The 27,438-nt window shown below is 47.8% G+C and overlaps 2 protein-coding genes across 2 annotated transcripts; one reads left to right on the forward strand and one right to left on the reverse strand.

The window, feature by feature from the left end:
- Positions 1-754: 754 nt before the first annotated feature.
- RPE65 (retinoid isomerohydrolase RPE65) lies at positions 755-11,730 on the forward strand. Its single transcript, XM_065673056.1, has 15 exons — positions 755-932; positions 2,318-2,428; positions 3,938-4,020; positions 4,390-4,540; positions 5,103-5,210; positions 5,295-5,436; positions 6,086-6,233; positions 6,968-7,049; positions 7,143-7,275; positions 7,396-7,535; positions 8,131-8,260; positions 9,420-9,534; positions 9,630-9,724; positions 9,829-9,940; positions 10,770-11,730. Exons 2-15 carry the CDS (start codon positions 2,364-2,366, stop codon positions 10,919-10,921), a joined length of 1,656 nt encoding a protein of 551 aa, XP_065529128.1. The 5' UTR covers positions 755-932; positions 2,318-2,363; the 3' UTR covers positions 10,922-11,730.
- LOC136011182 (biotin-dependent 3-methylcrotonyl-coenzyme A carboxylase beta1 subunit-like) lies at positions 11,424-25,963 on the reverse strand. The gene is given in 14 exon segments (XM_065672831.1): positions 11,424-11,646; positions 13,047-13,128; positions 14,351-14,499; positions 15,609-15,731; positions 16,334-16,490; positions 17,650-17,741; positions 18,566-18,758; positions 19,801-19,979; positions 20,603-20,683; positions 21,596-21,774; positions 22,833-23,055; positions 24,796-24,954; positions 25,386-25,451; positions 25,952-25,963. Coding segments are annotated over 14 exon segments (1,779 nt in total). The 3' UTR covers positions 11,424-11,562.
- Between the last annotated feature and the right edge of the window lie 1,475 nt (positions 25,964-27,438).

Consider the following 27,438-nt stretch of genomic DNA (forward strand, 5'->3'; position numbering starts at 1 on the left):
ATGTTGTTGTAGTACAGCAAAAAGATGGACGAACCTTTAAAGATTCATCGTAATGTTGTTTGTATTAAAAGGATTTTCATTTTGGAAAGGCAATTTGGAGCTTGGGCTCTGTCATAAGAGCTGTGGCTGTTGCTGCTTTTAGTCCAAGAACACAGCTGTTTTGTCCTGGCATGATTTTAAGTGATGTGTATGATAAGTGTCTTATAGAACATGTCCTGCAAGTAGGAGCACTACTGGATCTGCCTGCCACTCGGGGCACACTCTCCCACCACCTTGTCATCTTGGTCTGAAGAAAATGTGGCAAAAGGGGGTCAGAAGCAGTGCTGGTAAGGGTTATAAACTGGGGAAATCAGTTGGTAAGTGCAGCTGAACTGATTGAATTAATTTGATGATAATAAGGCAGCTAAAGGGCCTTGGAGAAAATATTCCACAGTGTAAAATGGAGTTCTCATGTTAATATCCAGAGGCTTTAGTATATCCTATGCTATGCCAAAGTAGGGAACAATGTACTACTACTCTTAAGTGGTGGTTGTGCTCAACTTTGTTAGATGTGTGTGATTTGGGGCTTTGAACATTCACTGTTTGTGTACTGTTCTGCTGTCCTTGAGCTTCTCAGATGGGTCTAATCTCTTGTCAGGCCATAGCCCGAGCTGTGACCTCTCCCTAGGCTGATATTCAGGTGCACCCCTTGCTGTGTAATACTTCCATGCTGCTCTTCAGGTAAAGGTTTCTTTAAGATTGTACCATGATAATCAATAATGTGCCATACACTGAAGCAGTGTCTGAATTGGGGTTTGTTGTGAGGAATTCATGTCCGTGTTACATTTCAGTTTTGATATTGCTTCTAGATAAGTCTAAACTATCTGCTTAATTTGCCTCTAGTTGCAGAAAAATGGAAGGGATGCGCTGCGAGCACTGGACTGCAGAAGAAGGTATGTTTGAATTCCAACTTTAGTTTTACTTTAGGATTTGGGTTTTCTTTTTATTAAGTAGTTCTGTGCTTTATAGAATTAGGTATTTTAGAGGCATGCATGCTTTGTGCGAGCCATTTGGTTGTCTGTTACCTTTTTAGTTACCCTGCACAGTTCTAAGCTATGCAGTGTTGGCATGTCCTTTATGCTTTGTCTTACCCATTCCTAGGACAAGCAGCTCAACTGTGGTTGTGCCTGCACGTGCAGACTCTTACAGTAACTTAATCTTACCAGTCATGAACTGGTAGAGAGAATTAAAATTAAAGCAAATCTCAATTACTCATTTCTTTACCTGGTTTGGGTTTGTTTGGGGGTTTTAGCATCTCATGGGGCGGGGATATGATGGAAGGTCTTGGTTGAGGATGGTCACTTTATATGGGACATCTTGGCACGTAACTGCTGCAGTCTGTAACCATGCTTGGGTTCTCCTCTCCTTGGAAAAATGAGGCAAAACCAGCTTTTCATTTTGATACTTAACTGTACGCTTACAATTATATATGTACCAAACCAGTCTTCAGGTAGCTTTGCAGGGTAGAGGGTTACTGCAGAAATTTCTGCCAAGTGGGCTGTGTCTAGCACAATACCTACTTTGCAATATATGATTTTGCTCCTTCCCTTAAGAGGAGGAAGGCTTTGTAAGTGAGAAACCAAGATTAGCCCAGGTTTAGCCTGTATTAGCAATGCTTTGATGTCCTGTAGATAACTTTACCCTCATGTAATAGGTGGCAGATGCTCCTTCTCTAACTCATGTAGTCAACTCCTCTTAAAAACCCCCTCCGGGCCTAAGCTTCCTTCTAGTTATTCTCGACCTGTCAAGTGTTGTGTAAATGCTTTATTTATGTGTTCCAGTTAAGCAACTTATTAGGCGAGAAGCTCACATTTCTTAGGATTTAGTTTTCAAAGGGCTGCCCTCATTATTCAGAGTCCTTGATCCATGTTATTTAATGTTCCCTTCTGAGGCTTTGGCAGAACCTAACAAAAACGTGAATAAATAGATAAATTGACTGGCTGTGGGATAATTAAAACTTTCCAAATGAGTGACAGATACAAATTTGATCTAAGCCTTTCTTTGAGCTATCATTTATTTATCTTGGGTGAAATATTTTACTGGAAGCCTTTTGAAGGGTTAATGGGAGGCCTCAGTCAAAGAGCTCCTAAAGGCTCAACTTGGGATCTTGTTTTGCAGTTAGAAGCCTTAAATGAACCTTCAGCCTAAAACAAAACACTTTATCTTGTAAAAAGCAAACAAAAACAACACAGAAAGCAGCCAACCTTTCAGCTGATGGTTGTTGTAACAGATTGAACACAGCAGCTGTTTAATGTCCGGCCTTCTCCTTTCACCACAGGTTCGGTTACTGCAGCCCAGCTTCTGTTTGTACAGGAGGAGCACTGATGGTATGTTGTATTATGAAATGCCTTCATCCTGCATCCTGCATCATGGGCTACCCAGGAAAGCGGTAATCATTTTAATCCTGTTAATCTCTAATATTACTCTTTCGAGCACTGTTGCTTTCATACCTGTCTGCTCTTACTAGAGGTGGTTTCTTAAGGCGATATTTGTGTCATCTGCAACAGTGGCTGCTGCGCTGCGTGTAAAACAAACAGCAGTGGTGTTTGATGTCCTTCTGAGTGTGTAGGGCTGCTAACATGCTGTGTAAAAACACCAGTTCATGTGCACCAAGTCTTAAGAGATCTGCCTTACACAGCAACTCAGGCTGCTGGTAATGCTACTGTACTGAAACACTGAATAGAACAAGTAAGGGAGAGGGGAAATGATGCTGTGCAGCAGCAGTAAGAGCAGCATTGAGGGGAATGATGACTCCAGCACACTCCTTCTCCCTTCTCTGTATTGAGTTCCTTTTTCTTTGTAATCACTTCTGCTTGGGAAGAATTTCAGTCTCAGTAAAACATTCAAAGCCCTTTTTTGTGCCAATGGCAAGACAAAACCCCTCAAAGCCCAGAAGGATTTTGGTGGTGAAAGCCGGCTCTGTTCCCAGGCTTTCTCATTGGCAGGGGTGGTTCTGGGCACAGGGCTGCCCTCAGCAGGGCTCAGAGTCCCATAAATACCCAGCACACAGCTCTCATTGTGAGCTTGGCTGCTGGAGGCTCAGGCCCTTCATCAGGAAGGAAATGTACAGCCAGTGAGTATTCCTGTGGGCTTCTCTCTAGGAGCAGGTCACTGATCGCCACCATGGCTCATTGGCTTGGGGTTGCCTTGCGGCTGGGTGTCAGCACAGCCCAGGGAAGAGGAGGAGGGGGAGTTCTTTGTGGGTGTCTGTGCTATGACATCCTATGATGAGGCTTAATCCCAGTCTGAGGGGACAGGCTCAGCAACAGGTACCAGAGAACAGTCTGTATTTTGGAGTGCATCAGCCCATGTCTGGTGTGTCTCCACGGGTTTTGCAGCAGATAAAATTGGAACCTAATGAATAATTCTCAGCAGCTCACTCAACTACAATTTACTTAAAAAGAAAGGCAAAAAGAGGAAAACAAATGCTTTTCCAAGAACTGGGACATTCAAGTTGGATTTTGCTTCTGCCTGAAAGCTCATTTCAGTCTCCCCTCTGGCAGGTTAAAGCCATTCCCCCTCATCCTGTCCCTGCATCCCTTTTCCAAAGCCCCTCTCCAGGTTTCTTGTAGCCCCTTTAAGCACTGGAGCTGCTCTAAGGTCTCTTGAGCTTTCTCTTCTCCAGGGTAACCAATATATTTTGATACTCTGAATTTATCCCCTGGGTGAAGGTGTTTGCCTGCCCTTCTTCTCCATGTGCTCAGGATGGTTCTCAAGTGGCTGCAGTGATAGTCCCTGAGCCTTTCACCCCCTGAAGGCTGGTGCTTCTCCCGTCTGATCTCTCAAGTTATTTGCACGTCGCAGGTCACTCCATCCAGAAACAAAACCCACCCCTTTGGAGAGGGTTTCCAAAGCTATCCCAAAGCCAGGCTAACCCCAGCTCTCCTGGCCCTTTCAGAGTCGAGCATCCCGCTGGAGGCTACAAGAAGCTCTTTGAGACGGCGGAGGAGCTGTCCTCTCCGGTGACTGCCCATGTCACAGGTTGGTGACAGGAGACAGGTTGGTCTCCTCTTGCCCAGGTTTTGTGCTTGAGAACTCATAGTCCAGCAGAGCTTGGAGCCTTTACAAGGGCTGGAGCATCCTTTTGGACATAAAGGACTCAACAGGGCTAGTGTGTTTTGGCGTAGAGGAGGGACAGTTGGATGGGGGATCTTCAGACATTTCAATAGCAAATGTCTTGGTCTACAGTAGGTGTGTAGGTGAAGAAAACAGGATAAAGAGTTCATGCGTGTTAAAGAAGCAAGTGTAATAAACATTAAAATGAGGTTTGATCTTTGGGTTGACACAATGAAAATATCTTGGTCTGATCCGTCATGGGTTGTGCATGTACCAACACTGCATCTTTCACAGGCAGGGTGCCCACCTGGTTGCGAGGAAGCCTCCTGAGATGTGGTCCTGGCTTGTTTGAGGTGGGCGCAGAGCCCTTCTATCACCTCTTCGATGGCCAGGCGCTCCTCCACAAGTTTGACTTCAAGGAGGGGCACGTCACCTATCACCGGAGGTATGTGGCTGTTCGCAGGCCAGATAAATCAGTAACGAAGCATTTGCTCGACTGTAGGTGCTGGGCACAGGCTCTGCTGACTGGGAGGTGCTGGTTATGTCAAATCCATGCTGTTATTGGAAGAGCTCTAATGGTGAGATCACTAAAACCAGCTGAAAATAACCAAAACTTTCTTACAGCTGGCAGAAATGCAGCTTTTTGAGCAGATTGCGAAACATCTGGAAGGAGAGGGCTGGATGCAGCTGCAGTCAGTGAATGAAATTGCTGTCTGGAAACCAGAAACCGGTTTTGATTAAAGCTGCAGAACTACCAGCTTTGAGGTGCTTGGTGCAGAATATTTAGGCAAAACACTGTTTCCCATCAGCTTCAGTTCTCCAGGAGCCATTCCTTCCCAGTGCAATAGGGGGGGATGGTTGTTGGACCCCACATGCTGCAAATGCACCGTGAGGCAGCAGCTTTAAGAGGTCTCTCGAAGCTCATGGACGCAATGTTCATATCTCAATTGCACAGCCCATTGCAGTTCCAGCTGTGCCTGTAACGTGCCTTGTCCTCACCCTCCCAGGTTTGTCAGGACTGATGCTTATGTGAGAGCGATGACTGAGAAAAGGATTGTGATAACGGAGTTTGGCACCTATGCGTACCCAGACCCATGCAAGAACATCTTTTCCAGGTACCTCAGGGTCAGGGAGACGTTGCGCAGTGTCCTGTGGTGCTTGCAGAAACCCCTGACTGCCTCTCTGTTTTCTGTGCTCAGGTTTTTCTCATACTTCAAAGGTGTGGAGGTCACTGATAACGCGCTGGTTAATGTCTACCCCATCGGTGAGGATTACTATGCCTGTACTGAGACCAACTTCATAACCAGAATTAACCCAGAAACGTTAGAGACAGTTAAGCAGGTGGGTCTTTGGACTGTGCTGCTGAATAAGAGGAGTGAAACTAAGATGAAAATGTTTAATAACAGCCTCTTGCAACACGGCAAGAGTTAGGGTTTGGCAGGGAGATGATGTAGAAATGAAGCCAGCTCTGAGGATTAATGAGAGCAGAGTTGGAATGAGTTCTTAAATGAATTCATTGCTGCTGATCTGAGTAATATGTAATGAGGAGGTGATGGGATCCTGTGGTCCATAGCCTCATGCTTGGGTTGGGGTTTGCAAACTGGAGTGAGGTTGTAGCCTGGCCAAAGGTGACTGTGATGGGAGGGCTCCTGCCAGAGCTTCACTGCTGCCTTCAGTTACACCAGACCCAAGCTGTGTTTGCCTTGTAAAACTCCATCAAAGGTAGAATCTATGCTTAGATGGTTTTCTTTGCTGTGTTACCAGTGTCCAGCCTGTGGAGCCTTTCTTTTTGGACCTCGGCATCCCAAACCTTTGCCTGTAACAGTGTGAATTGCTTGGCTTTGTTGCCGTTCTTTTCACAACATGAATGGTGATTTGGGTTTAAAGAAGAACTTCCCATATCTGAAACAAGGATGCATTGACCTCATGGAGCTGGCGACTTTCTCTTACCTGCCAGGAAAGCTCCTGACTGTTCAATCTCATTCCTCAGGTGGATCTCTGTAAATACGTGTCCGTCAATGGGGCAACAGCTCATCCCCACATCGAGAATGATGGGACCGTTTACAACATTGGGAATTGCTTTGGAAAAAACTTTGCTCTCGCCTATAACATCATACGGATCCCTCCTCTTCAGGCAGGTGCGTTCACCCCACCTCTGAATGGAGACAATTTTGTCCTAGCTATCACTTTTTTTATCCTTCAAATTACCTTTGTCATCAAGTTACTTGTTTTAGAATCATAGAATAGTTAGGGTTGGAAAGGACCTCAAGATCATCCAGTTCCAACCCCCCTGCCATGGGCAGGGACACCTCACACTAAACCATCCCACCCAAGGCTTCATCCAACCTGGCCTTGAACACTGCCAGGGATGGAGCACTCACAACCTCCCCGGGCAACCCATTCCAGTGCCTCACCAGGCAGGTTTTAGTCTTGTTTAGATTTTTATTTGCCTTTTGAAGTAACAAGAATGTTATTTTTAACACACCTCAGTAGTTTCTAAATCGCTGAATTATGGAATCCTCGAATAGTTTGTGTTGGAAGGGACCTTAAAGCTCATCCAGTTCCAGCCCCCTGCCATGAGCAGGGACCCCTTCCACTGGAGCAGCTTGCTCCAAGCCCCTGTGTCCAACCTGGCCTTGAGCACTGCCAGGGATGGGGCAGCCACAGCTTCTCTGGGCACCCTGTGCCAGCGTCTCAGCACCCTCACAGGGAAGAGCTTCTGCCTAAGAGCTCAGCTCAGTCTCCCCTCAGGCAGGTTCAAGCCATTCCCCCTTGTCCTTATCACTACCTGCCCCTCCCATGAACTTGCTGATTAAACACTTTAATACAAAGTAGGTGAACCCCCCATAAGCCTTTGTCTATCCTGTTCCAGACAAGGAAGACCCAATAAACAAGTCAGAGGTGGTGGTGCAGTTCCCTTGCAATGACAGGTTCAAGCCCTCCTACGTTCACAGGTAACATGTCCTGGGGTCAGCACAAACTCCTATGTGTTTTTTTCCAAACGAACTCCAGTGAGCTTAATGTGCTCCCTGTGCATTTCCAAACAGCTTTGGACTGACAGAAAACTACATAGTGTTTGTTGAAACACCAGTGAAAATCAACCTCTTCAAGTTCCTCACCTCATGGAGCCTTTGGGGAACCAACTACATGGACTGCTTCGAGTCCAACGAGACCATGGGGGTAAGCAGCACACTGTACCTAACCGGCTGTCCTGTGCAGCCAGCTCTGGACTGGGAGGTCCATTGCATTGGTTTCACCAATCTGTTCTGAGGCAAACCCAAGCTGCTGCTTGTTCTTCAGGTCTGGCTTCATGTGGCAGAGAAAAAGAAAGGCAGGCTCCTGAACATCAAATACCGCACCTCGGCCTTCAACCTCTTCCATCACATCAACACCTATGAAGATAATGGGTTTCTGATCGTGGACCTCTGTACCTGGAAGGGGTGAGTCTTGGTGGTGCCGAGGGTCCCTGTGGCATCACCCCCACCCCTGCATGAGCGGGAGGGGGGGCAGCAAAGCCCCAGCATCAACACCAGACCCTGCATGGGTACATCTCCTTTGGAATCACCTCTGGAACTTGCACTGACTCTGCATAGAACCATAGAATCCTGGAATGGTTTGGGTTGGAAGGGACCTGAAAGCTTATCCGATGTTTACCATTGTAGCACCCTGTGGGTTTAGAAATCCACAAGGACGCTGTCCTGGAAAGCTGGATAAGCTGCAATGCCCTGATCCCACAGTCTTGTGGAGGCTTGGGCACAGGCACTAGGTGTGGGTCTTGCCTGAAAGGTGTTGATGGAAAACTGTGCTCACAGAGGGTCAAATCCTCTTGGCTGCTGAAGAGAAAAAGCACCTTCAGCTTGCTGAAGAACACAGATCCTGCACTGGGAATGGGAACATGGAGAGGGGATTCAGGAAACAGCCCTAATGCTGTTCCGAAAATCATATGGCAAATGTTAGGAAGAAAACAACTGCACTTGACACCCCGACACTTCCAAATCCCATCTCAGATCTGTCTGTGATGCTGTTTGTCTGCAGGTTTGAGTTTGTCTACAACTACCTCTATTTGGCCAACTTGCGGGCAAACTGGGATGAAGTGAAGCGCCAGGCAGAGAAAGCCCCGCAGCCCGAGGCGCGCAGATACGTCCTGCCCCTCACCATCGACAAGGTACCGGGGTCTGCACTGTGCCCTGCAGGGCTGATGGCTGAGCATCGCTGGTGCTATGCATAGAATCATAGAATCATAGAACAGTTTGGGTTGGAAAGGACCTCAAGATCATCCAGTTCCAACCCCCCTGCCATGGGCAGGGACACCTCACACTAAACCATCCCACCCAAGGCTTAGTCCAACCTGGCCTTGAACACTGCCAGGGATGGAGCACTCACAACCTCCCTGGGCAACCCATTCCAGTGCCTCACCACCCTCACAGGAAAGAATTTCCTCCTTATACCCAATCTAAACTTCCCCTGTTTCAGTTTGAACCCGTTACCCCTTGTCCTGTCACTACAGTCCCTGATGAAGAGTCCCTCCCCAGCATCCCTACAGCCCCCCTTCAGGTACTGGAAGGCTGCTATGAGGTCTCCACGCAGCCTTCTCTTCTCCAGGCTGAACAGCCCCAACTTCCTCAGCCTGTCTTCATACGGGAGGTGCTCCAGCCCCTGATCATCCTCGTGGCCTCCTCTGGACTTGTTCCAGCAGTTCCATGTCCTTTTTATGTTGAGGACACCAGAACTGCACACAATGCTCCAGGTGAGGTCTCACGAGAGCAGAGTAGAGGGGCAGGATCACCTCCTTCGCCCTGCTGGTCACGCTCCTTTTGATGCAGCCCAGGATACGGTTGGCTTTCTGGGCTGCAAGTGCGCACTGAAGCCGGCTCATGTTCATTTTCTCATTGACCAGCATGACCATATTAATCCAAATTGAACCTTTTACTGGTGAGGGGGGAGCTTAAAGTGTGGGTCTTCAGAGAACCTTTCTGTTTTCTTTAGCTGCTTAATATTATTCTATTTCCCATATGTTACTCTTCAAAGCTGAGACTCTGGAGCAGCGGTTAATCCTGATAGATTAACTAGTGGAAGGTGTTCCTGCCCAGGGCACAGGTTTGGAACTGGATGAGCTTCAAGGTCTCTTCCAACCTGAATCACTCTAGGATTCTATGGGACGGAAGCAGCAGACACTCCTAAGCATCCTGCTGTTCTGCAGCTTGATAAGGCTCTGCTGCACGCTGCTGCCTTTGCCCTGCAATGCAGTTTGCAGCACGTCTATGCAAATGGAGTAAGAAATTGATTTCTCCATTATTTCTCTTGGGTGTTTTCCTTTCTCCCAGGCCAACACGGGTAAGAACCTGGTCACCCTGCCCTACACCACAGCTACAGCCACCTTGCGCAGCGATGAGACCATCTGGCTGGAGCCAGAAGTCATTTTCTCAGGGCCACGCCACGGTACGACAATGACCCTAAAGCAAGAACACCGGTACCTCCTGCACCCCACATCCCACTGATCCCCATGCATAAATATATCTTCTTTTTTATTGCAGCCTTTGAATTTCCACAGATCAATTACAAGAAGTACTGTGGGAAACCTTACACATATGCGTATGGGCTGGGCCTGAACCACTTTGTTCCAGACAAGGTAACTGTCAGTGACTGGGTGAGGCACATCCTTTCAATGAGTTTTCGGTTTAAGGACAAGAAAGTGTCTTTCTGAGATGTGGATTTTGGTTTTCCCTCCTTTAGCTTTGCAAGCTGAACGTTAAAACCAAGGAGACCTGGGTGTGGCAGGAACCAGATTCGTACCCATCAGAGCCCATCTTTGTTTCCCATCCGGATGCGCTGGAGGAAGATGACGGTAAGACTGTTTTGGTCAGTGACACTGTGGTTTGGAAACCAGTTATTCCCTCAATTCCTCATCTCCAAGCAGGATTATGGGATTAGTCTTGACTCCACTGAATTTAAGAGCAAACTCTCACTGGCTGATAAAGAACCAGATTTTGCATTATCTGTTCCCAGTTCAAGAAAGTGCCTGTGCAGGGCATTAAGTCCCACTAAAATCAAAAGGAGTTAAGATTATTCTTAACAGTTTTCTTTAACTGAAGCAGACAGTGTGCACTTTGGGAATACCTTTAAGTCTCTCTTACTTCCTTGGACTTAATCCCCTACAGAAGCACTCCCTGAAAGCTGAGGTAATGTCAAGCTCCATGCTTGCATTTCTCTCATCTTCCCCAGTTTGATGCTTTCACAGATGATAGGGTAGGGTTGTTCCTGTGTTCTGAATGGCTGATCCAGAGAGCACAAAAATAACCAACCTCAGGGCTAAGCTGTCCCACCCATTCCACACAGGGACACCCGGAGCCAAAATGGGCATCTTGTCATGTTAAGCTTCAACCGAATTATGAAGTAATTTATAATTGAATTCATAATGTGGAAAAATACTAATCCCAGCCTGGTTTGTGTTGGAAGGGACCTTAAAGCTCCTCCAGCTCCAACCCCTGCCACGGGCAGGGACCCCTTCCACTGGAGCAGCTTGCTCCAAGCCCCTGTGTCCAACCTGGCCTTGAGCACTGCCAGGGATGGGGCAGCCACAGCTTCTCTGGGCACCCTGTGCCAGCGCCTCAGCACCTTCACAGGGAGGAGATGCACCAAGCACACCAGGACAGCATCCTGTTTTTCTTACCTAGGGGTGGTGCTGAGCATCGTGATCAGCCCGGGCGTGGGGCCCAAGCCTGCCTACCTCCTGATCCTGAGCGCCAAGGACATGAGCGAGGTGGCCAGGGCTGAGGTGGAGGTGAACATTCCCGTGACTTTCCATGGAATGTTCAAGAGAGCCTGACTGCAGCCTGCAACACATCACATCGGGCTTCTTCCAGCTCTGGAAAGGTGCCGCCTCTGGTAACATTATGTAGAAGAGTCTCTGTGCTCTGCTCTGTGCTTTGAGGAAAAGGTAATTTTTAGCCTATACTGAAGCCTTATGCATTTAAATCCCCTCCTGGCCACTCCTGTAGTACCCTCAGAGCAATCTGAGTGGAGCCTTTCCATGCTGCTTTGGAAATTTGAGCCAGCAGGCCCAAGGGTGTGTGGCAGCAGCATTTTGTCCTTCACTAGTGCACACACTGGTCTATGTGTTTGCTCTTTACCATTTCTTTTGTCAAAGTGCAGTTTCTGGAGTTCTGGATTTGATGCTGAAACATGGATATGAAAACACTCGTGTCACTTGGGATGAATTTGCTTCCTCAGAGTGTTACAGCCCCTCAGCTGAATCCTTCCTTTCACAAGATAAATTTTCAGCTGATGTAGTAAGAGGCTGTGGTTCAAAACACAAATTTATTGCTGATGGAGTTAAAATCCAGGATTCTTGTTTGGCTGCTGTGGTTTCATGTTCTTATTAATGGCATCAAAGTATCAGAAAATCACTTATTAAAGATTTCTAGTACATGGTGCAACTTCAAAAGGCTGATTTGACTGCGGCTGTAGTTACATCCTGATAACAGGACGCTGACACCAAGACACGACCTGGTACTTCTGCTGTTCTGTGATCTTCAAACACTGTGCAATCACCTGATTAAAACCAGAAAATAGGAGCAATGAGGCTCTGACCCAAGAAATGGGTAAAACCTCCTCGTTCTGCACTCATTCCGTAAAGCCTTTGTTCTTATTTTCTGCAAAACAGTGAATGAGCAGTTGTTGGCTGTAGTGTCAGGGGCAATAGCTGCCAGTGTGAAGTACCCCTGGGGCAAGGGAAACGTAAGGATCCCAAACTTCATGCATTGCATGCAGACGCAACCCAACCCTTTTGAAGTCATTGTGGTGAATTGCTGTAAAACTCCAATGAAAGTAAGTTCTGTGATAATCCATTTCTGTTATTACACGGCTCTGCTCCTAGCCTGCCAGTCACATATGGGAAACCAGAACATTCTGCTCTTCCACATCCATCTTTTTTTTAGGAAGTCATCTTTCGTGTCTTATGACAACGGGGACTGAAACTACAGAACTGCTTTTGGCCTTGAAACACAAGACCATTCTCCCTTTTTCACAGCTGCTGCACCATACACTGTCTTTGAAAAGCCTATGTACAAAACAACACAATGAGGATCTCAATGGACACATGGTGTCAGTTCAGAGAAAGCTAAACAGGAATTCCACCTATTAGCACAAACTGGGATAAAGGGGCAAAACAACAGTGTAAGAACGGCTACACACGCAAACAGGAGTTGTGTGCTGGTGAAAATTAACATGAGAGTAACAATGATACATTTCAACTATCGCTCCAAGAGAGGGTCTAGTATTAAAAAATACTACTTGGTGCTCTCCCATCAGCAAAGTTCCCATAAACTGCACAGAAAACACTTCTCCATGCTCCCATAACTATGTATTTATTAGAAGGATTAGTTGATAGCTCCATTTGTGATCTTTAAACAAGCTGCAGAAATGTAAAGAACATATAATAAAGAATCTAACAAGGAAAAAGCAAGACCAAAAGTGGTGGCTTTCACAAACAATCCAATGGGGTGGAGGTTTGTTAACTTAAAAGAATCAATGAAAAGGCAGGGGGGCATCCCAAATGTAGCAGCAGATTAGAACCAGGAAGAGGAAGTGGCAAAAAGAAGTATCTTATGTCAAAAGACTGGAACCAATGTGAACAAAGAGCTGAACTTTAAAGAGTGAGGATACAGCGATGATGCAAGATTGAGAGGAAAGGATTTGGAAACCATTTGGTTCTGTAAAGTCAACTGAGAGTTTCGGTGAGGAAATGCTATCAGAATTCAGCAGAAACATTTCAGATAGACTACTGGGGAAGAGAAAAGATGAGAATTACAAAGCTAAATTCCACAGAAAATGGAGTGAGAAATGGGAGAGCCGGTTCTGGGACCCTGCATGACATTGAGCGAGTCACAGGCATTTGCCTCAAGATCCTTTGGAGATCTGAGAATAAAACATTCTAAGATGAGAAAGCCCACCTTTCTAGTGTTTTGAGGTAGAATTATGCCATCATCCCAGAGTCTGGCAGACGAGTAAAACACACTGCTTTCTTCCTCTAGCCTGGAGAGGACACAGTATTAGACAAGCTTAAAAGCACAACAATGTATTAAAAACCATTGTGCTGGCGAAACAAAATCATAGATGGAAAAGGCGTATGTTTAAATCTCAAGTGAATATGCAGACCTATGGTTAAAATTCATTAGAATTCACTAAACATATGACAGATCTGATCGTTCTGCAGTACAGACCATCCTCCGCATACAGATGATCACCACTGTTCAATACATAGAATCATAGAACAGTTAGGGTTGGAAAGGACCTCAAGATCATCCAGTTCCAAACCCCTGCCATGGGCAGGGACACCTCACACTAAACCATCCCACCCAAGGCTTCATCCAACCTGGCCTTGAACACTGCCAGGGATGGAGCACTCACAACCTCCCTGGGCAACCCATTCCAGTGCCTCAGCACCCTCACAGGAAAGAATTTCCTCCTTAGATCCAATCTAAACTTCCCCTGTTTAAGTTTGAACCCGTTACCCCTTGTCCTGTCACTACAGTCCCTGACGAAGAGTCCCTCCCCAGCATCCCTATAGGCCCCTTCAGGTACTGGAAGGCTGCTATGAGGTCTCCCCGCAGCCTTCTCTTCTCCAGGCTGAGCAGCCCCAACTTCCTCAGCCTGTCTTCATACGGGAGGTGCTCCAGTCCCTGATCATCCTCGTGGCCTCCTCTGGACTTGTTCCAGCAGTTCCATGTCCTTTTTATGTTGAGGACACCAGAACTGCACACAATGCTCCAGGTGAGGTCTCACAAGAGCAGAGCAGAGGGGCAGGATCACCTCCTTCGCCCTGCTGGTCACGCTCCTTTGGATGCAGCCCAGGATACGGTTGGCTTTCTGGGCTGCGAGCGCACACTGCAGCCGGCTCATGTTCATTTTCTCATCGACCAGCACCCCCAAGTCCTTCTCTGCAGGGCCGCTCTGAATCTCTTCTTTGCCCAGTCTGTAGCTGTGCCTGGGATTGCTCCGACCCAGGTGCAGGACCTGCAGAGGTCTGTGTAGGCCATGGCAGAGTATCTTCATTTGGGGTTGCATGGGAGTTTTTAGGCAAGTGTTTGTGTTTCCTTGAGAAGATCTTACGAGGAGTCATAGAATTACATGGAAAAGTAAAATACCATTCAGTAGGTTGAGGCTTGCTTTATTAGTCTGGGGTGTGTTGAGCTGTAAGATGAACAAGCAGGTAATTTAACTAAACCCTGCAGGGGGTTCTGTTTCATGTCCTTACTTTTCTTTCAGCTGTTTCAGCTCTGCTTCCTCTTCTCTGTGGTCACTGTCCGCAGCTTGTGGGTCTGTGGAGAGTTGTCTTGAATCCACAAGAGCAACCCTTGCATTAGGCCACAAAAACAAGAAGTTTGGGCTGAACAATCTCCCACACTACAAAAAGAAAGAGAAGAGAAGAAACTCCTTGAAATGAATCACAAGAAGATGGGTGTGGGATGGTTGAACCATTCTGCCTTGACCTTGTAGTACAGTTTAATTTGTAACAGATTAATGATACAGCTCCATTACCCTAACTATTCTATGATTCTATGTGACCAGCAGGGCGAAGGAGGTGATCCTGCCCCTCTGCTCTGCTCTTGTGAGACCTCACCTGGAGCATTGTGTGCAGTTCTGGTGTCCCCAACATAAAAAGGACATGGAACTGCTGGAACAAGTCCAGAGGAGGCCACGAGGATGATCAGGGGACTGGAGCAGCTCCCGTATGAAGACAGGCTGAGGAAGTTGGGGCTGTTCAGCCTGGAGAAGAGAAGCTGCGTGGGGACCTCAGAGCAGCCTTCCAGTACCTGAAGGGGGCTTATAGGGCCCCTATTCTTTCCTGTAAGGGTGGTGAGGCACTGGAATGGGTTGCCCAGGGAGGTTGTGAGTGCTCCATCCCTAGCAGTGTTCAAGGCCAGGTTGGATGAAGCCTTGGGTGGGATGGTTTAGTGTGAGATGCCCCTGCCCGTGGCGGGGGGGTTGGAACTGGATGATCTTGAGGTCCTTTCCAACCCTAACTATTCTATGATTCTATGATTACGGTCAGCACTACAGCTCCTCTATCAGTACAGACACCCTGTAGCACCATCACCATCCCCACTGCCCCCAGTATTGCTATTTTATCTTTTCATTTTTTCCCAAGCACTTAAATGTTTAATTCTGAGCAAAGAACTCTATTGTACTCAGGATCAGGGTGAACAGCACGCACGCAAGACGTGCTCCTTGATCCATGGAAACATGTGCTGAGGAAAAGGCAGGATTGGCCTCAAGAAGGGATGCTTTCAGGTCATGTGATTTTCAGACCTGGCTCTATGCTTTTAGATGCAGACCAGCTTTTCAGTAATAGCAGCATGAGATGCATGTTTTACTCTAAAAGCAGTTCAAATAACGGACTGAGTTAAATGTCTGTAACAACAGCCAACTGTGGTTTATAAATGAAGCGCTGTGAGATCATGGTATAGTGTGAAAACCTCTTGCCAAACCCATCAGATTTATACCACTCCTACCGTAATGTAACTCTCGCTCCCGAAACAGCCACGGACTACAATGGTTATTTTGGGAACAGCAGCACAAGCAACAGCAGCCATCACGGAGGCCTGGGCTTTCAATCTGCTGGCATGAGCCTCTGCCTGGAAGGGAAACAAAGATTTTTAGATCCTTTAAGTCTTTCTTCCAGATTTCCTCTGCTCCCACCAGCTCTGTATTTCCAAACCCTTGATTTCTTTACAATTCTCCCTCTCTGCTGCACTCTGGGGAGACCCCCCCTGCAGCCCTGATCCAGCTCTGGGGCAGCAGCACAAGAGGGACGTGGAGCTGCTGGAGCGAGGGCAGAGGAGGCCATGGAGCTGCTGCGAGGGCTGGAGCAGCTCTGCTCTGGAGCCAGGCTGAGAGAGCTGGGCTGGGGCAGCCTGGAGAAGAGAAGGCTCCTGAAGGGGAGACCTGAGAGCAGCTCCAGTGCCTAAAGGGGCTGCAGGGAACCTGGAGAGGGGCTTGGGACAAGGGCCTGTAGGGCCAGGCCAAGGGGAATGGCTGAACCTGCCCGAGGGGAGACTGAGCTGAGCTCTTAGGCAGAAGCTCTTCCCTGTGAGGGTGCTGAGGCGCTGGCACAGGGTGCCCAGAGAAGCTGTGGCTGCCCCATCCCTGGCAGTGCTCAAGGCCAAAACCATGCTGTACTTTAATGCCTCGCTTTTCTAAAAGACATTCAAAACACATTGCAACGAACATCCCATACCCGTGAGATGCTTGTTGGCTCTGCTGCCTGTGGAGCTGTGCTCTGGAAGAAGAGGATGGGAATGCTCCACTGGCTTCACAGCTGCACGAAGTGGCTACCCTTGAGAGAAGCATCATGAGACAGCTCACCGTTGTTGGCCACTATCCCCACCAAGTGCCTACAAAGCAAGACTCGAGAACATTTTCATTTCTGAACTCTAGAAATCATGGCACTGTAGCTTGTAATATTCTGAAGGATGGAAGTATAAATATCTGTACACACACACACAGAGATCTATCATTTACAAAAGTTCAGCATGTAAAAAGATGCAGGTACATGTGTCATTTCAATCAAGGACCCACACACACCTAAGAAGAACCCTTACAGCATTCCTGATACATGAAGCATGGAAGTATTAGAACGGACTAATACCCAGAGGGCAGGTAAAGCTATAGTTGACCTCATTAGAGTAAGAAAGGTGACATTACTACAAGGTAATGTACAAGGTGCCTGGACTCTGAGCTCCCTTTAATTCCTGTATCATGGAACGAAACAGTCAACTTGAAAAGTTTATGCTTTCAACCTAAAGAAGCTCAAAAACTGTATTTCACTACCTTTTTTTTTCCCTAATATGATTTGACCAGAATGTAATATGCTTCATGAATGTGTTAATAACGCAGTCTGATCTGAATTACACAAGGTTTTGTTGCATCTTATCCCATCTCCATCACATGGGGGAAAGGATGAGAGCTTTGAATTCAGTTTGAAAAGGAACACTTTTAAAAGATGCTGTTTCTGATTTCCTAAGGAATCTGCTGAGACTTCAGTGTTGCAACTGTCTGGCTGGTAGTTCCTGTGAACAAATAAATCATATCACCAGGTTATGAAAACCATTCATTTGTCATCACTCCCTGCTGCTATTGGCCTGGGACGTGGTGCATTCAGAGCTCAGAGACAGAAATCAGCCTATTTTATTACCAATCTTTGACTGACTCAGAACTTCATAAACACTGTTACTGGAACACTGTAAAAACTGATGATGATGTGAAAGCTATTAGACAAGTAGATGGGAGATTTAGATTAGATATTGGGCAGAAGCTCTTCCCTGTGAGGGTGCTGAGGCGCTGGCACAGGGTGCCCAGAGAAGCTGTGGCTGCCCCATCCCTGGCAGTGCTCAAGGCCAGGTTGGACACAGGGGCTTGGAGCAAGCTGCTCCAGTGGAAGGGGTCCCTGCCCGTGGCAGGGGATGGAGCTGAAGGAGCTTTAGGGTCCCTTCAATACAAACCAGTCTGTGGTTCTATGATATACAGTATGTCCATACATTTTGCTAGCCTTACCATTCCACATGACCAAATCCTGTTACTAATGTTGTTCCATAATTAGCCTTGAATTCCTGGAATCTGCTTCCGTCCAGCAGACGGCTCAGAATCTGCAAAGAAACAGTCTTTACTATAGAAATTCAAGCGAAAACACGACAGTTCTGCTAAAAGACACACTCTTATTCAAATAGTCAGCCTAAATGAGCACCGAAGCCCTTCTACATCTTCCACTCCACTGAATACTCAGTATGCACAAAACACCAGATCTGTGTTTACATTTCATTACCAACCATGTATTTCGAGCCAAAGTTCAGCCCCAAAATTACTTCAGTGTTACAGAGCACAGTTGTTCATGTGCACATAAATGCTGTACAAAAGGCAGCGTGTGCAGTTATGGCTTGTGTGCATAAGGAACACTCAGCTGTGGATTGCTCAGGCTTTTTCCAAACACAATTTAAAAGCTGCCTTCAAAGCTACACCACTTTCTACAGCCAACCCCCTCAAATGTAGGAATTTACCTCTGGAAAAGATACTGGATTCACATCCTTGGAGACTAAATCTCTTCTAGAACAACACAATGAAAACAACATGGGCAGCTCAGCATGTCTCTGCTTCTGTGTTAGTGTCTGTCCCAACTCCAAACAAGTCTGATTTGAGCTTCATCGGGTTTTCAGTGTTTCCATTCAGCAAGCCTTGATTCCTTTGGGGGGTACGGAGGGGAAAGGCAGGGGGAGGACACTTAAAGAGGTCACTAAAGGGGTGCATATTCTCAAGGCAGCCAACATGGTACATGACATACTGACACAATACATAAAGGGGCTACAAGAAAGCTGGAGAGAGGCTTTGGGCAAGGGCCTGTAAGATAGGACAAGGAGGAATGGCTTTAAAGTGAGCAGACTGAAAGGAAGAAGGAACAGAGCATCTGCCACCTTACCAACTTGACAGGAAGAGTACACCTGTAGTCCCGTGGTGCCAGTCCCAGGAGCTCATCAGAGCTATACAAAGGGCTGTCGTGCTCTATGGCCTCCTCTGGCACGGGTTCGTAATTCAGTGTGGAGATAATGTTTCGGATACATTCATAGGCTTCCTTTTCTGAAGATGCAAAATGGTCACTGCAGCCACTGACACTGGGAGAGAGAAAACAGTGTTAGGAATGTTGTTCTGTCAATCAGAATTCAGGTTTCATTAATTCAAACTGAAGGAAAAACCTTGATCCATCCCGGGACTCTCCAACCTGCAGGAAAACACTGTGTGATGTTCTTGGACAAATGAGCTGAAAGCAGTTAAGACAGTGGAATTTCTGTGTAATCCAACCCCAAAACAAATTCACAGTAAGGACAAGTTCTTCCCTGTGAATTTTATCTCTATTAAGGAATTCCTGATGCATTTTCCCCATCACCACAGTATTTGAACGCTCGCTGTCACTTTTTTTGATATATGTATTCTGACAACGTTTCCGTTGGGGAGAAAAAGACACCGCCTCTCTTCTATTGCTGGTCCCTCTGAGGCACTGACTTGCCTGAGCTTGTTCAGAATGTATGTGGGAGAATGAGGAACCACATCCAGATTTGTCCAGTCCCTGCTTGGCCCCTTAACCTCACTTAATTTTACTCCCATTTGGCTTCTCTAACCTGTACCTGGGGAGGAAAGCAGCGTGGTAACACATTCCACTTTTGACCCTGATCCTGACCTCTGTACTTAACATGGGATTTCTACCAGAGTGTGTGAATGTGTATATATTCACAATGGAATTCACTTCCACAATGGAAGTGGAAAGTTCCTTCAACAGTAAAGCTGAAATTACAATGCCACGTTGCTTTGTTCATTTCAAAGAGTTGTGTCTAACCCCATGATACTTCCATGTATATAACTGAATAACAACCTTTATAATAATTCATGCACCATTTCTGTACATCATAATAATCATTCATTCATGTCCGCTCCCAGAGAAGCTGTGGCTGCCCCATCCCTGGCAGTGCTCAAGGCCAGGCTGGACACAGGGGCTTGGAGCAAGCTGCTCCATGGCAGGTGGTTGGAATTGAATGAGCTTTAAAGTCTCTTCCAACCCAAACCACTCTGTGACGTTGCATCAATTTAAGATAAAAATAGCAGGTTTTTAAAGCTAAGGATGCTGAATTCTCTACTATTCCTGAGAATTATTTCACATACTGAGAGTGAAGTCTGGCTCCCCCCAGGTCCTCGGGAGAGGCATATTCTCCTGTAGCAGCTTTTACCAGAGGTGGGCCAGCAAGGAATAATGTACCAACTTTATCTATAATCACAGCTTCTTCTGCCATGGTTGGGATGTAGGCACCTCCAGCCACACAGGAGCCACACACCACTGCCACCTGAAGGACACAGAAACCAAACAAATCAAGATGCTGGGGAGGGGAGAATGGAAAGGCAAAACCATTAACATTGATTTCAGAGGCTAAATCACAGCTTGGGGAACAATGAACTAGAGATATAAATACCAGCATGAACAGCAAGGCTGGTTCTGAGAGAGTTCAGTGCTTACTCTGAAATAACCCAGTGATCTGATGCTTTTCCATCACAGTCAGTAAACACTTAGAAAATCAGCACATAATCATAGAATCCCAGCCTGGTTTGTGTTGGAAGGGACCTTAAAGCTCATCCAGCTCCAACCCCTGCCACGGGCAGGGACCCCTTCCACTGGAGCAGCTTGCTCCAAGCCCCTGTGTCCAACCTGGCCTTGAGCACTGCCAGGGATGGGGCAGCCACAGCTTCTCTGGAAATGCATCCTTAAGGACGAAGTATTCAGTTATGTGAATTTGAATCTCCCTTCCCCACAATTCATTTGAACCCCCTGCAGACAGGAAAGGTGAGCTTCAGGAAGTTTTTGCGTGTTTGAGAATTGTTCCTAGAATCTCTACTAGAACAAAACCGTTTCAGGGCTCTGTTGATACATCTACATGTACTACACGTCCTTGTACTCCAGGTGACACTCTACCTGAGGGATGCTCATAGCAGACATTACCGCTTCGTTGTAGAGAACTCTGCCACCGTGTGACTTGTCAGGAAACAGCTCTGCCTGTCATTGCACACAAAAACCAAAGTGAGTTCCATGATCAGCTTCAAAAGCCAACACTTCCTCCTCATTCATTCGCAAACGCCTTGCAACTGACTCTGGGAAGGCCAGCACCAACAATCACACCTGAAACTTCCATATCCAGCATCGCCTACAGTATTTATTCCCCTCAGACACAAAAATACCCGTGTGGTTTGAAAGCAGAGGTATGTTTTGTCATTTTTAGTGAAACCCATTTATTCTACGCAAACTGAGACTGCAAATGTGGGGAAGGGGAAGCTCACGTTCATCCTTTCTCTACCTGTGACATGACTTCAGCAGTTTCCCTTTTTACTTAGTTTTTGATACAATTCTTTAAGTCAGGTCAGAGATTCTTCTGTGTTCACTTTCAGTGTGAAGAGGGAAAAACTAGTCCTTGTGACAATGTGACCTCTGTACACTGGAAGTAACTTGTGCCAATTCTCCTTTTACAGTAAGAATTTAAAACCCTACATTTGTAAGGGCCATGGAGGTTACTGCATTATTATCACAGACACTGCAATAAAACACAGAGAAACTGTATAGACTTTGAGGTTGAAAGTAGAAGCCTCAGACCATGTAATAGTTTACTAAGGACACAAAAGCATTCCAGCACCCTGAGCAGTACCCACACTCAGTCAGCACTTTGTCCCCCCACTGACATTCAAGTTTCTAAACAGTGATTGGAAGCTGGATGCAGATCAGCCAAAGGGATCACTACTGTTACAAACCTTCGAGTTATATCCTGGAGTTTCATTTGTGGGTGAGACTCCATGGAGGTGTAACAGAAAGTCAGCAGGGCAAGAAAACACAATGGAAATGTGAGTTTATTGCTAAAAATTACTGTGATTTAGATAAACATCGGTGTTTTCTTTCATGAAGTGGTCCCAGTGTTACCTGCAGTGGCAGGAATGCTCCCCCGCTGTCACCCAGGTACACGGATACCAGCCTGTTCTGCATGGCTATTTCTTGAGCTCTTAACTGTTTCTTCACCCCAATGGGATAAATCGTTCCTCCCTTCACAGTTGCATCGTTTGCCATGAAGACACACCAGACCCCACAGATTTTGCCAATTCCTGTAAGTGAGTTGACAGACACTTACCAGGACTCTCCAAAATACCCCAGGTGAAACAATGGGGCAAGTTACAGCTAGGATGTTCTCTTGGTAATACTGTATCAAGAAGCTGCGAATCAAGTTGCAAATACCACAGAGGGCAGAAATCTGTAGTTCCTCTGGAACAGCAAGCTAAAGGCAGAGGCATTCAAAAAAAGGGATTTAAATGACAGGAAACAGGTGTTGAAATCAACTCACTCCTGGTGACAATATGTGAGTAGAAAAGGTTGACTTCCATCCCTTGAGATAACAGGGAAGGCAATTCAAATTACCCATATAAAGCTAAAAACCATAGCAATCTGTGACAAAAGACAGGATTTCATACTCTGCCCTTCTAGTCACTTTTTAAACTGGATCCACTCTTCAAAATGCAATGAAAAGACCTGTCTAAGATATGAAAAATGATACAAAATAAACTGTCTCACAGTAACTTGGTTCCCTTTCCTCTAACAGACAGCAGCTTATCTGACACACCATCCTACGTTTTTTGAGACTAAAGTCAGTAACTGGTAAGTAGAATAAGTCACTGAATCTAGAAGAAATGAACAACCTTTTTTCTTTAAAGGCTTCTCCCAGATTTCCCAGCAAAAATCACAGAAGAGTAATACAGCTGAACTTTTCCATGTTGGGATCTGCAACTTGCTAGAACTGATGTTCATTTTCCTAGGAAAGCATATTCTTAAGATACTAATATTTCCATAAAACTTACTACGTGCATCCTTCTTCCTTTCCCAGCAAGAACAAACCCTTTACCTTCCCTGAGCAAGGCTGGTTACTCTGGGAAGGAGTACAGCACATACAGAACACAACAGATGTGTCCTGCCTGCCACCACCTTCTCACTGCTGCACCCAAACAGCATCTCTTAAATTGTATTAAGGATAATGTTGCTTCAAAACCCTTTTTCCTTCCGGGCTGCATCCCCACAGGGCTGCTCAAAACAACCCCCTGAACGCAAATCCATCTTTAGATGTAACATGGATCATGTTTAACGATGATTCCCCATCTAGATGACAGTCTACCAGTAAGGCACCCAGCCGCAGGGACATCCCCATAGGGCATGTTGAGCCCTGCCAGTGGAGACAGCTCAAGGAAAGCCTCATGCTCAAGCAGCAGCTTCAGGCGCTCCCGAACAAACAGCTTCTTGTTCCTCTGGGTGTGACGCCAGAAGGCCTTGTCTCCCCCTCCTTTCCTGACCAGCTCCAGCAACTCCGAGTATCTGGTTTGAAAAACAGAGTTTCCATTGATCAAAACCACCGTTACTTACAAGTGACACTTCAGCAGATTGAACTCGGCACTTAAAGTATTGCAGTCTTCATAGGATAGGTGTGAAGATCGAGGTGAAGTCACATCTTTGGATTATTGCTTCTTACAAAGTGTAATAAAAAGCAAAGCTATGTAATTTAAAGCAAGTATTTAAGTTTTGTTTTTCAAAACCTATCTAACAAAGACAAAACCAGAGTGAAATAATACAAGTATTCTATCTGCAGTTTATGTCCCTAGCTAGCAGATGTTATTAAATCCCTGTTCTGCAGGGGGTGTTGCCCATATACACCCAACACAGTATTTCACTGCATATGATCATACTTAATCTCTGCCAGCAACCCCAGGAGCAGAGCAGTGACAGGGGCTGATCATTAGTGACCAAAGCTAACTTTGAGAGATAGCTACTACAACAACGTCAGCCTCTACACTTGCAGCTATCCATTAGGCTCTTACAATTTGGTAGTCTAATTCAGCACGGAGATTTACCATGTTGCAACTACTCTAGGGATGAATCCACTCAGGGGCTGCCTCCTTCAGTTCCCCTCAACAACTTTATCTAACAAAGATCAGTAAGTGGTAAGTAGAATAAATCACTAAATCCAGAAGAACAAGTGGAATAAATCAGTAAATCTAGAAGAAATGCACACTCAACAGCATGGAAAATGCACTTTAGGAGCAGTGAACACTGCAGTGCCACTACAGCCATGAGGAGGGGAAGTAATGACCACACATTGCCAGGGCAGCACCGCGTTCAGATGAAGAACTGAATCAACTGCAAAGAAATGCTTTATCTTGGATAGGTTTGATCTTAAACAAACCAGGTTCTTCATCTATTTCAGATAGCGCATTTTCCACCCAGATGAATCATCCTGAGCCGAAAACACTGCTGACCTAAGTCCTCATGCAGCGCCCTGTGCGGGATCCCATTATCTTACCGCGGCTTCCTGCGGGCAGGAGAGATCGGAAAACCTCCGGAGCCTCAAGCTAGGGATCCTCACTGCTGCTGGAACCGCCACCGCAGGAGGGCACAGCGCGCCCGGCCCGCTCCGCTTCCAGCTCCTCCGAGCCCCGCCGAACAAAGGCGGCTGCGCCTTCACCTTCGAGGAGCAGCGCGCAGAACGCGTTCTGCTTTCATCGGTGAATCACGACCGAGTGCAGCAACTGCCACCGCAGTCACCCTTTGCGTTCACAGCCAAACACAAAAGGGCTCTTCCGAAGGTCTAGGAACAATTTTCTAGGTCTAGGAACTGTTTTAATGCAGCCCACGCGTAGGTTTGGGCAAGTTTAGGCTCCTCTTTTGGGGGGGCGGTTGAAGTTTTTAAGCCCTGATCGTGGTAAAATTCACTTTGCAGAGAAACTGCCTGAAAAAAAGAGCAGCGAGGGAGCTGGGTTAAGGCTCAAAACCGGTAAAAATCCCATCCCCAGATTCATTATTATTAGGGGGTTTTAACCTCTCGGTTTCTCAATTAGGATTCCAGGGATGGAAGCCCCATCCCTGGCAGGGCTGGACGGGGCTTGGAGCAAGCTGCTCCGGTGGAAGGGGTCCCTGCCCGTGGCAGGGGTTGGAGCTGGATGGGCTTTAAGGTTTCATTCCATGATCTGTGCTTCCTCCTATGCTAAGCAGTTCCTGGAAGAGCCCATCAGTAACTCCCGCATCACCTCGCGAGCAGCAGCAGTTCCAGACCACCCCAAACCCGGTTCATTACCCTTTAACAACAGCCTCAGGTCGCCCTCGAGCACTTGCCGGCCCACAGGCGGGACGCGCCCGGCCGGAGCAGGGTAAGCCGGCGCAGGCTGCCTGTGTTTCTGCCTCCCGCTCGCTAAGCGGCAGGGCAGCACGCCGGGCGTCCTCCCCGAGCCCTCGCACAGGTCCCCGTGCTAACACACACGCTGTAAGGTGTGTGACCCGGGGAGCAGCGGGGATCCGGCCCCGGGGGCCGGCCCGCAGCGGCCGCGGCTCCACATCGCCCTGAGGGTGACAGCGAGAGGGAAGCAGCCTTCATTCCACGGCACGGGCCCCGCGCCCCTCGGCTGCACCCCGCGCCTCAGCCCCGCTGCTGAGCGGGCACCCGGGACCGGGCCTGCGCGGCGGGACCCCCTCAGCGCCAGTGCCGGGGCTCCGCGGCCCGCCCCGGGCCCGCCCCGGGCCTGCCCTCCCCGCCGTGCCGTGGGGCCCGGGCCCGCCTCTGGGGGAGGCTCCTCAGGCCTGAGGGCGGGCGGCCCGCGCCGAGGGGCGCTCCCGGGCCTGCGGCGGGGCCTCGCTGCGCCCCCGGGCCCGGGCCGGGCCGGGCAGGGCCGCCGGGTCCTACCGCCCCGGGAGGGCCCGGCTCGGGCCGCTCGGCGCCGGGTCTGTCCCGGGCACGGGCCGCCTGCGCCTCAGGGGAGGGCACACGTTAAGGAGATAAGGCGGGGAGCCAAGGGGTGCTGCGCCTGGAAATCAGTGCCGCTGAGGGCGCGCAGCGCAGGGCCTCCCCTGCTGTTAAATAACGCGCTTCACCTGCGGTTAAACACACCACGGCCAGGAAACGCCGTCTTCCGATGCGGGTGGCTGCATGGCTCTGCTCAAGGAACAAGGGATGGGACAAGAGGAACCGGCCTCAAGCTGCACCAGGGCAGGTTCAGATGGAGCTGAGGAACAATTCCTGCCCCAGAGGTGCTCAGGCATCGGAACAGGCTGCCCAGGGCAGGGCTGCAGGCACCGGCCTGATGCAAGGAAAGCAAGTGCCTGGAAAACCTAGGGTTAAGATACTTTTAGCTTAACTTGGGTCTAAGATAGAGAGCCATGTTTGTGCTGTCTGTGCTGCCGTAACAGAATTCAGCAGTCTTACTAACGAGTGAATTGTTTCCTTTCGTCCTTCTAATAAGTTTTTCTTACCATCCTCCTCATTATCAGTTAGTTTGGAGACAGTGACCCCCGAACATCTGCTAGCTTGGGACAGTCAGTTTTGTAGATGAAGGTCACACTGTTTGAAATCTCTGCCAGCGATCGCAGGCTTGCAGATATGGCTGGTTTTGTCTGGTTTCAGCTGGTTTCGGCTGGTTTCGGCTGGTTTCAGCTGGTTTTGTGATTATTGGGGCATCCCACTGTGCCGAAGGTGAAAAGTGCACCTGAGGAGACCGCTTACTGCATCTTGAAGACCCTGCCCACGACCATCGGAGGGCAGTGCGCAAAAGGGAAGAGACTGATGATAATGAGTACCTAAACTGATTGTAATATCCCCACGGAACTCTTGGGAACCTAATGAATATGCATGTCAGGGACTGCAGTGACAGGACAAGGGGTAACGGGTTAAAACTTAAACAGGGGAAGCTTAGATTGGATATAAGGAGGAAATTCTTTCCTGTTAGGGTGGTGAGGCACTGGAATGGGTTGCCCAGGGAGGTTGCGAGTGCTCCATCCCTGGCAGTGTTCAAGGCCAGGTTGGATGAAGCCTTGGGTGGGATGGTTTAGTGTGAGGTGTCCCTGCCCATGGCAGGGGGTTGGAACTGGATGATCTTGAGGTCCTTTCCAACCCTAACTGCTCTATCATTCTATGCTTGCTTAACCGCTCGGCGTGCAAGTTAGGAGGAGCGATGACGCACCCTGCTTTATAACTCGCCTTGAGTTGTAGAGTCTGATTCTATGCTTCAGTCCCTGCAAGTGTTCACCCACTGTGGAGATGAGGCCTCAGTGCCATGGGCCAGTGGTGGCCTTGGCGGTGCTAGGGAATGGTTGCAGTGGATGAGCTGCAACCTGGTTGATTCTGTGACTCTGTGCCCTAGAGAGAGCACTGCTGGTCCCTCGCAGACAGCGTTTGGAGTGGTAGCATTCCTCTCCAGAATAGCTTTAAGCCATTCAGAGCTGTGACTGTTTGGTCAAAATGCCCAAACACTTTCTAATTAAAGTCATCATTAAAATTTCAACATTAACCTGATTTTCCTTTTCCTTCCGTACCTCATCCTGTCCCTGGGCTGCGTCAGTCAGCTTTTGTTAGTCATGGCATCGCCTTCTAGAAATTACTGTGTGCTGCCTTTCAGGGGATTCATTAAAACACATTCCTGCCAGAGGGCTCTTTATCCGTTCCTATGAAGAAGGCTTCCCAGCGATAATTAAGCAATGACTACATGGCTGTGATGTAAGGATCCAGCACAGGCAGGAGAGAGAGTCTGTAGGTAAAACGTTGTGTATGTTACCAAAGATCACCTCCTGTCCTGAGCCCTGCGGTGGGGACACAGCACTGTGCTGAGCCCCGAGAGCTCAGGGAGGAGCAGGCAGGGCTCTCTGAGGGCAAATACAGTGCTCAAGCGCATCACAGGTACCTCAAAGGTAAAACACCCAAAGAGTGTCCTGCTCTGTCTGGAGTGTGGGGTGTCCACAGGTAC

Source organism: Lathamus discolor, chromosome 3 (genome assembly GCF_037157495.1).
Source record: "Lathamus discolor isolate bLatDis1 chromosome 3, bLatDis1.hap1, whole genome shotgun sequence".
NCBI lineage: Eukaryota > Metazoa > Chordata > Aves > Psittaciformes > Psittacidae > Lathamus > Lathamus discolor.

Excerpts from the sequence above, each read along its gene's own strand:
- RPE65 (XM_065673056.1), top strand. The coding sequence starts at position 2,364 with ATGGTATGTTGTATTATGAAATGCCTTCATCCTGCATCCTGCATCATG. Across the intron at positions 4,021-4,389 it reads GGTGACTGCCCATGTCACAG|GCAGGGTGCCCACCTGGTTG; the intron begins GTTGGTGACAGG and ends CATCTTTCACAG. Across the intron at positions 9,725-9,828 it reads ACCACTTTGTTCCAGACAAG|CTTTGCAAGCTGAACGTTAA; the intron begins GTAACTGTCAGT and ends TCCCTCCTTTAG.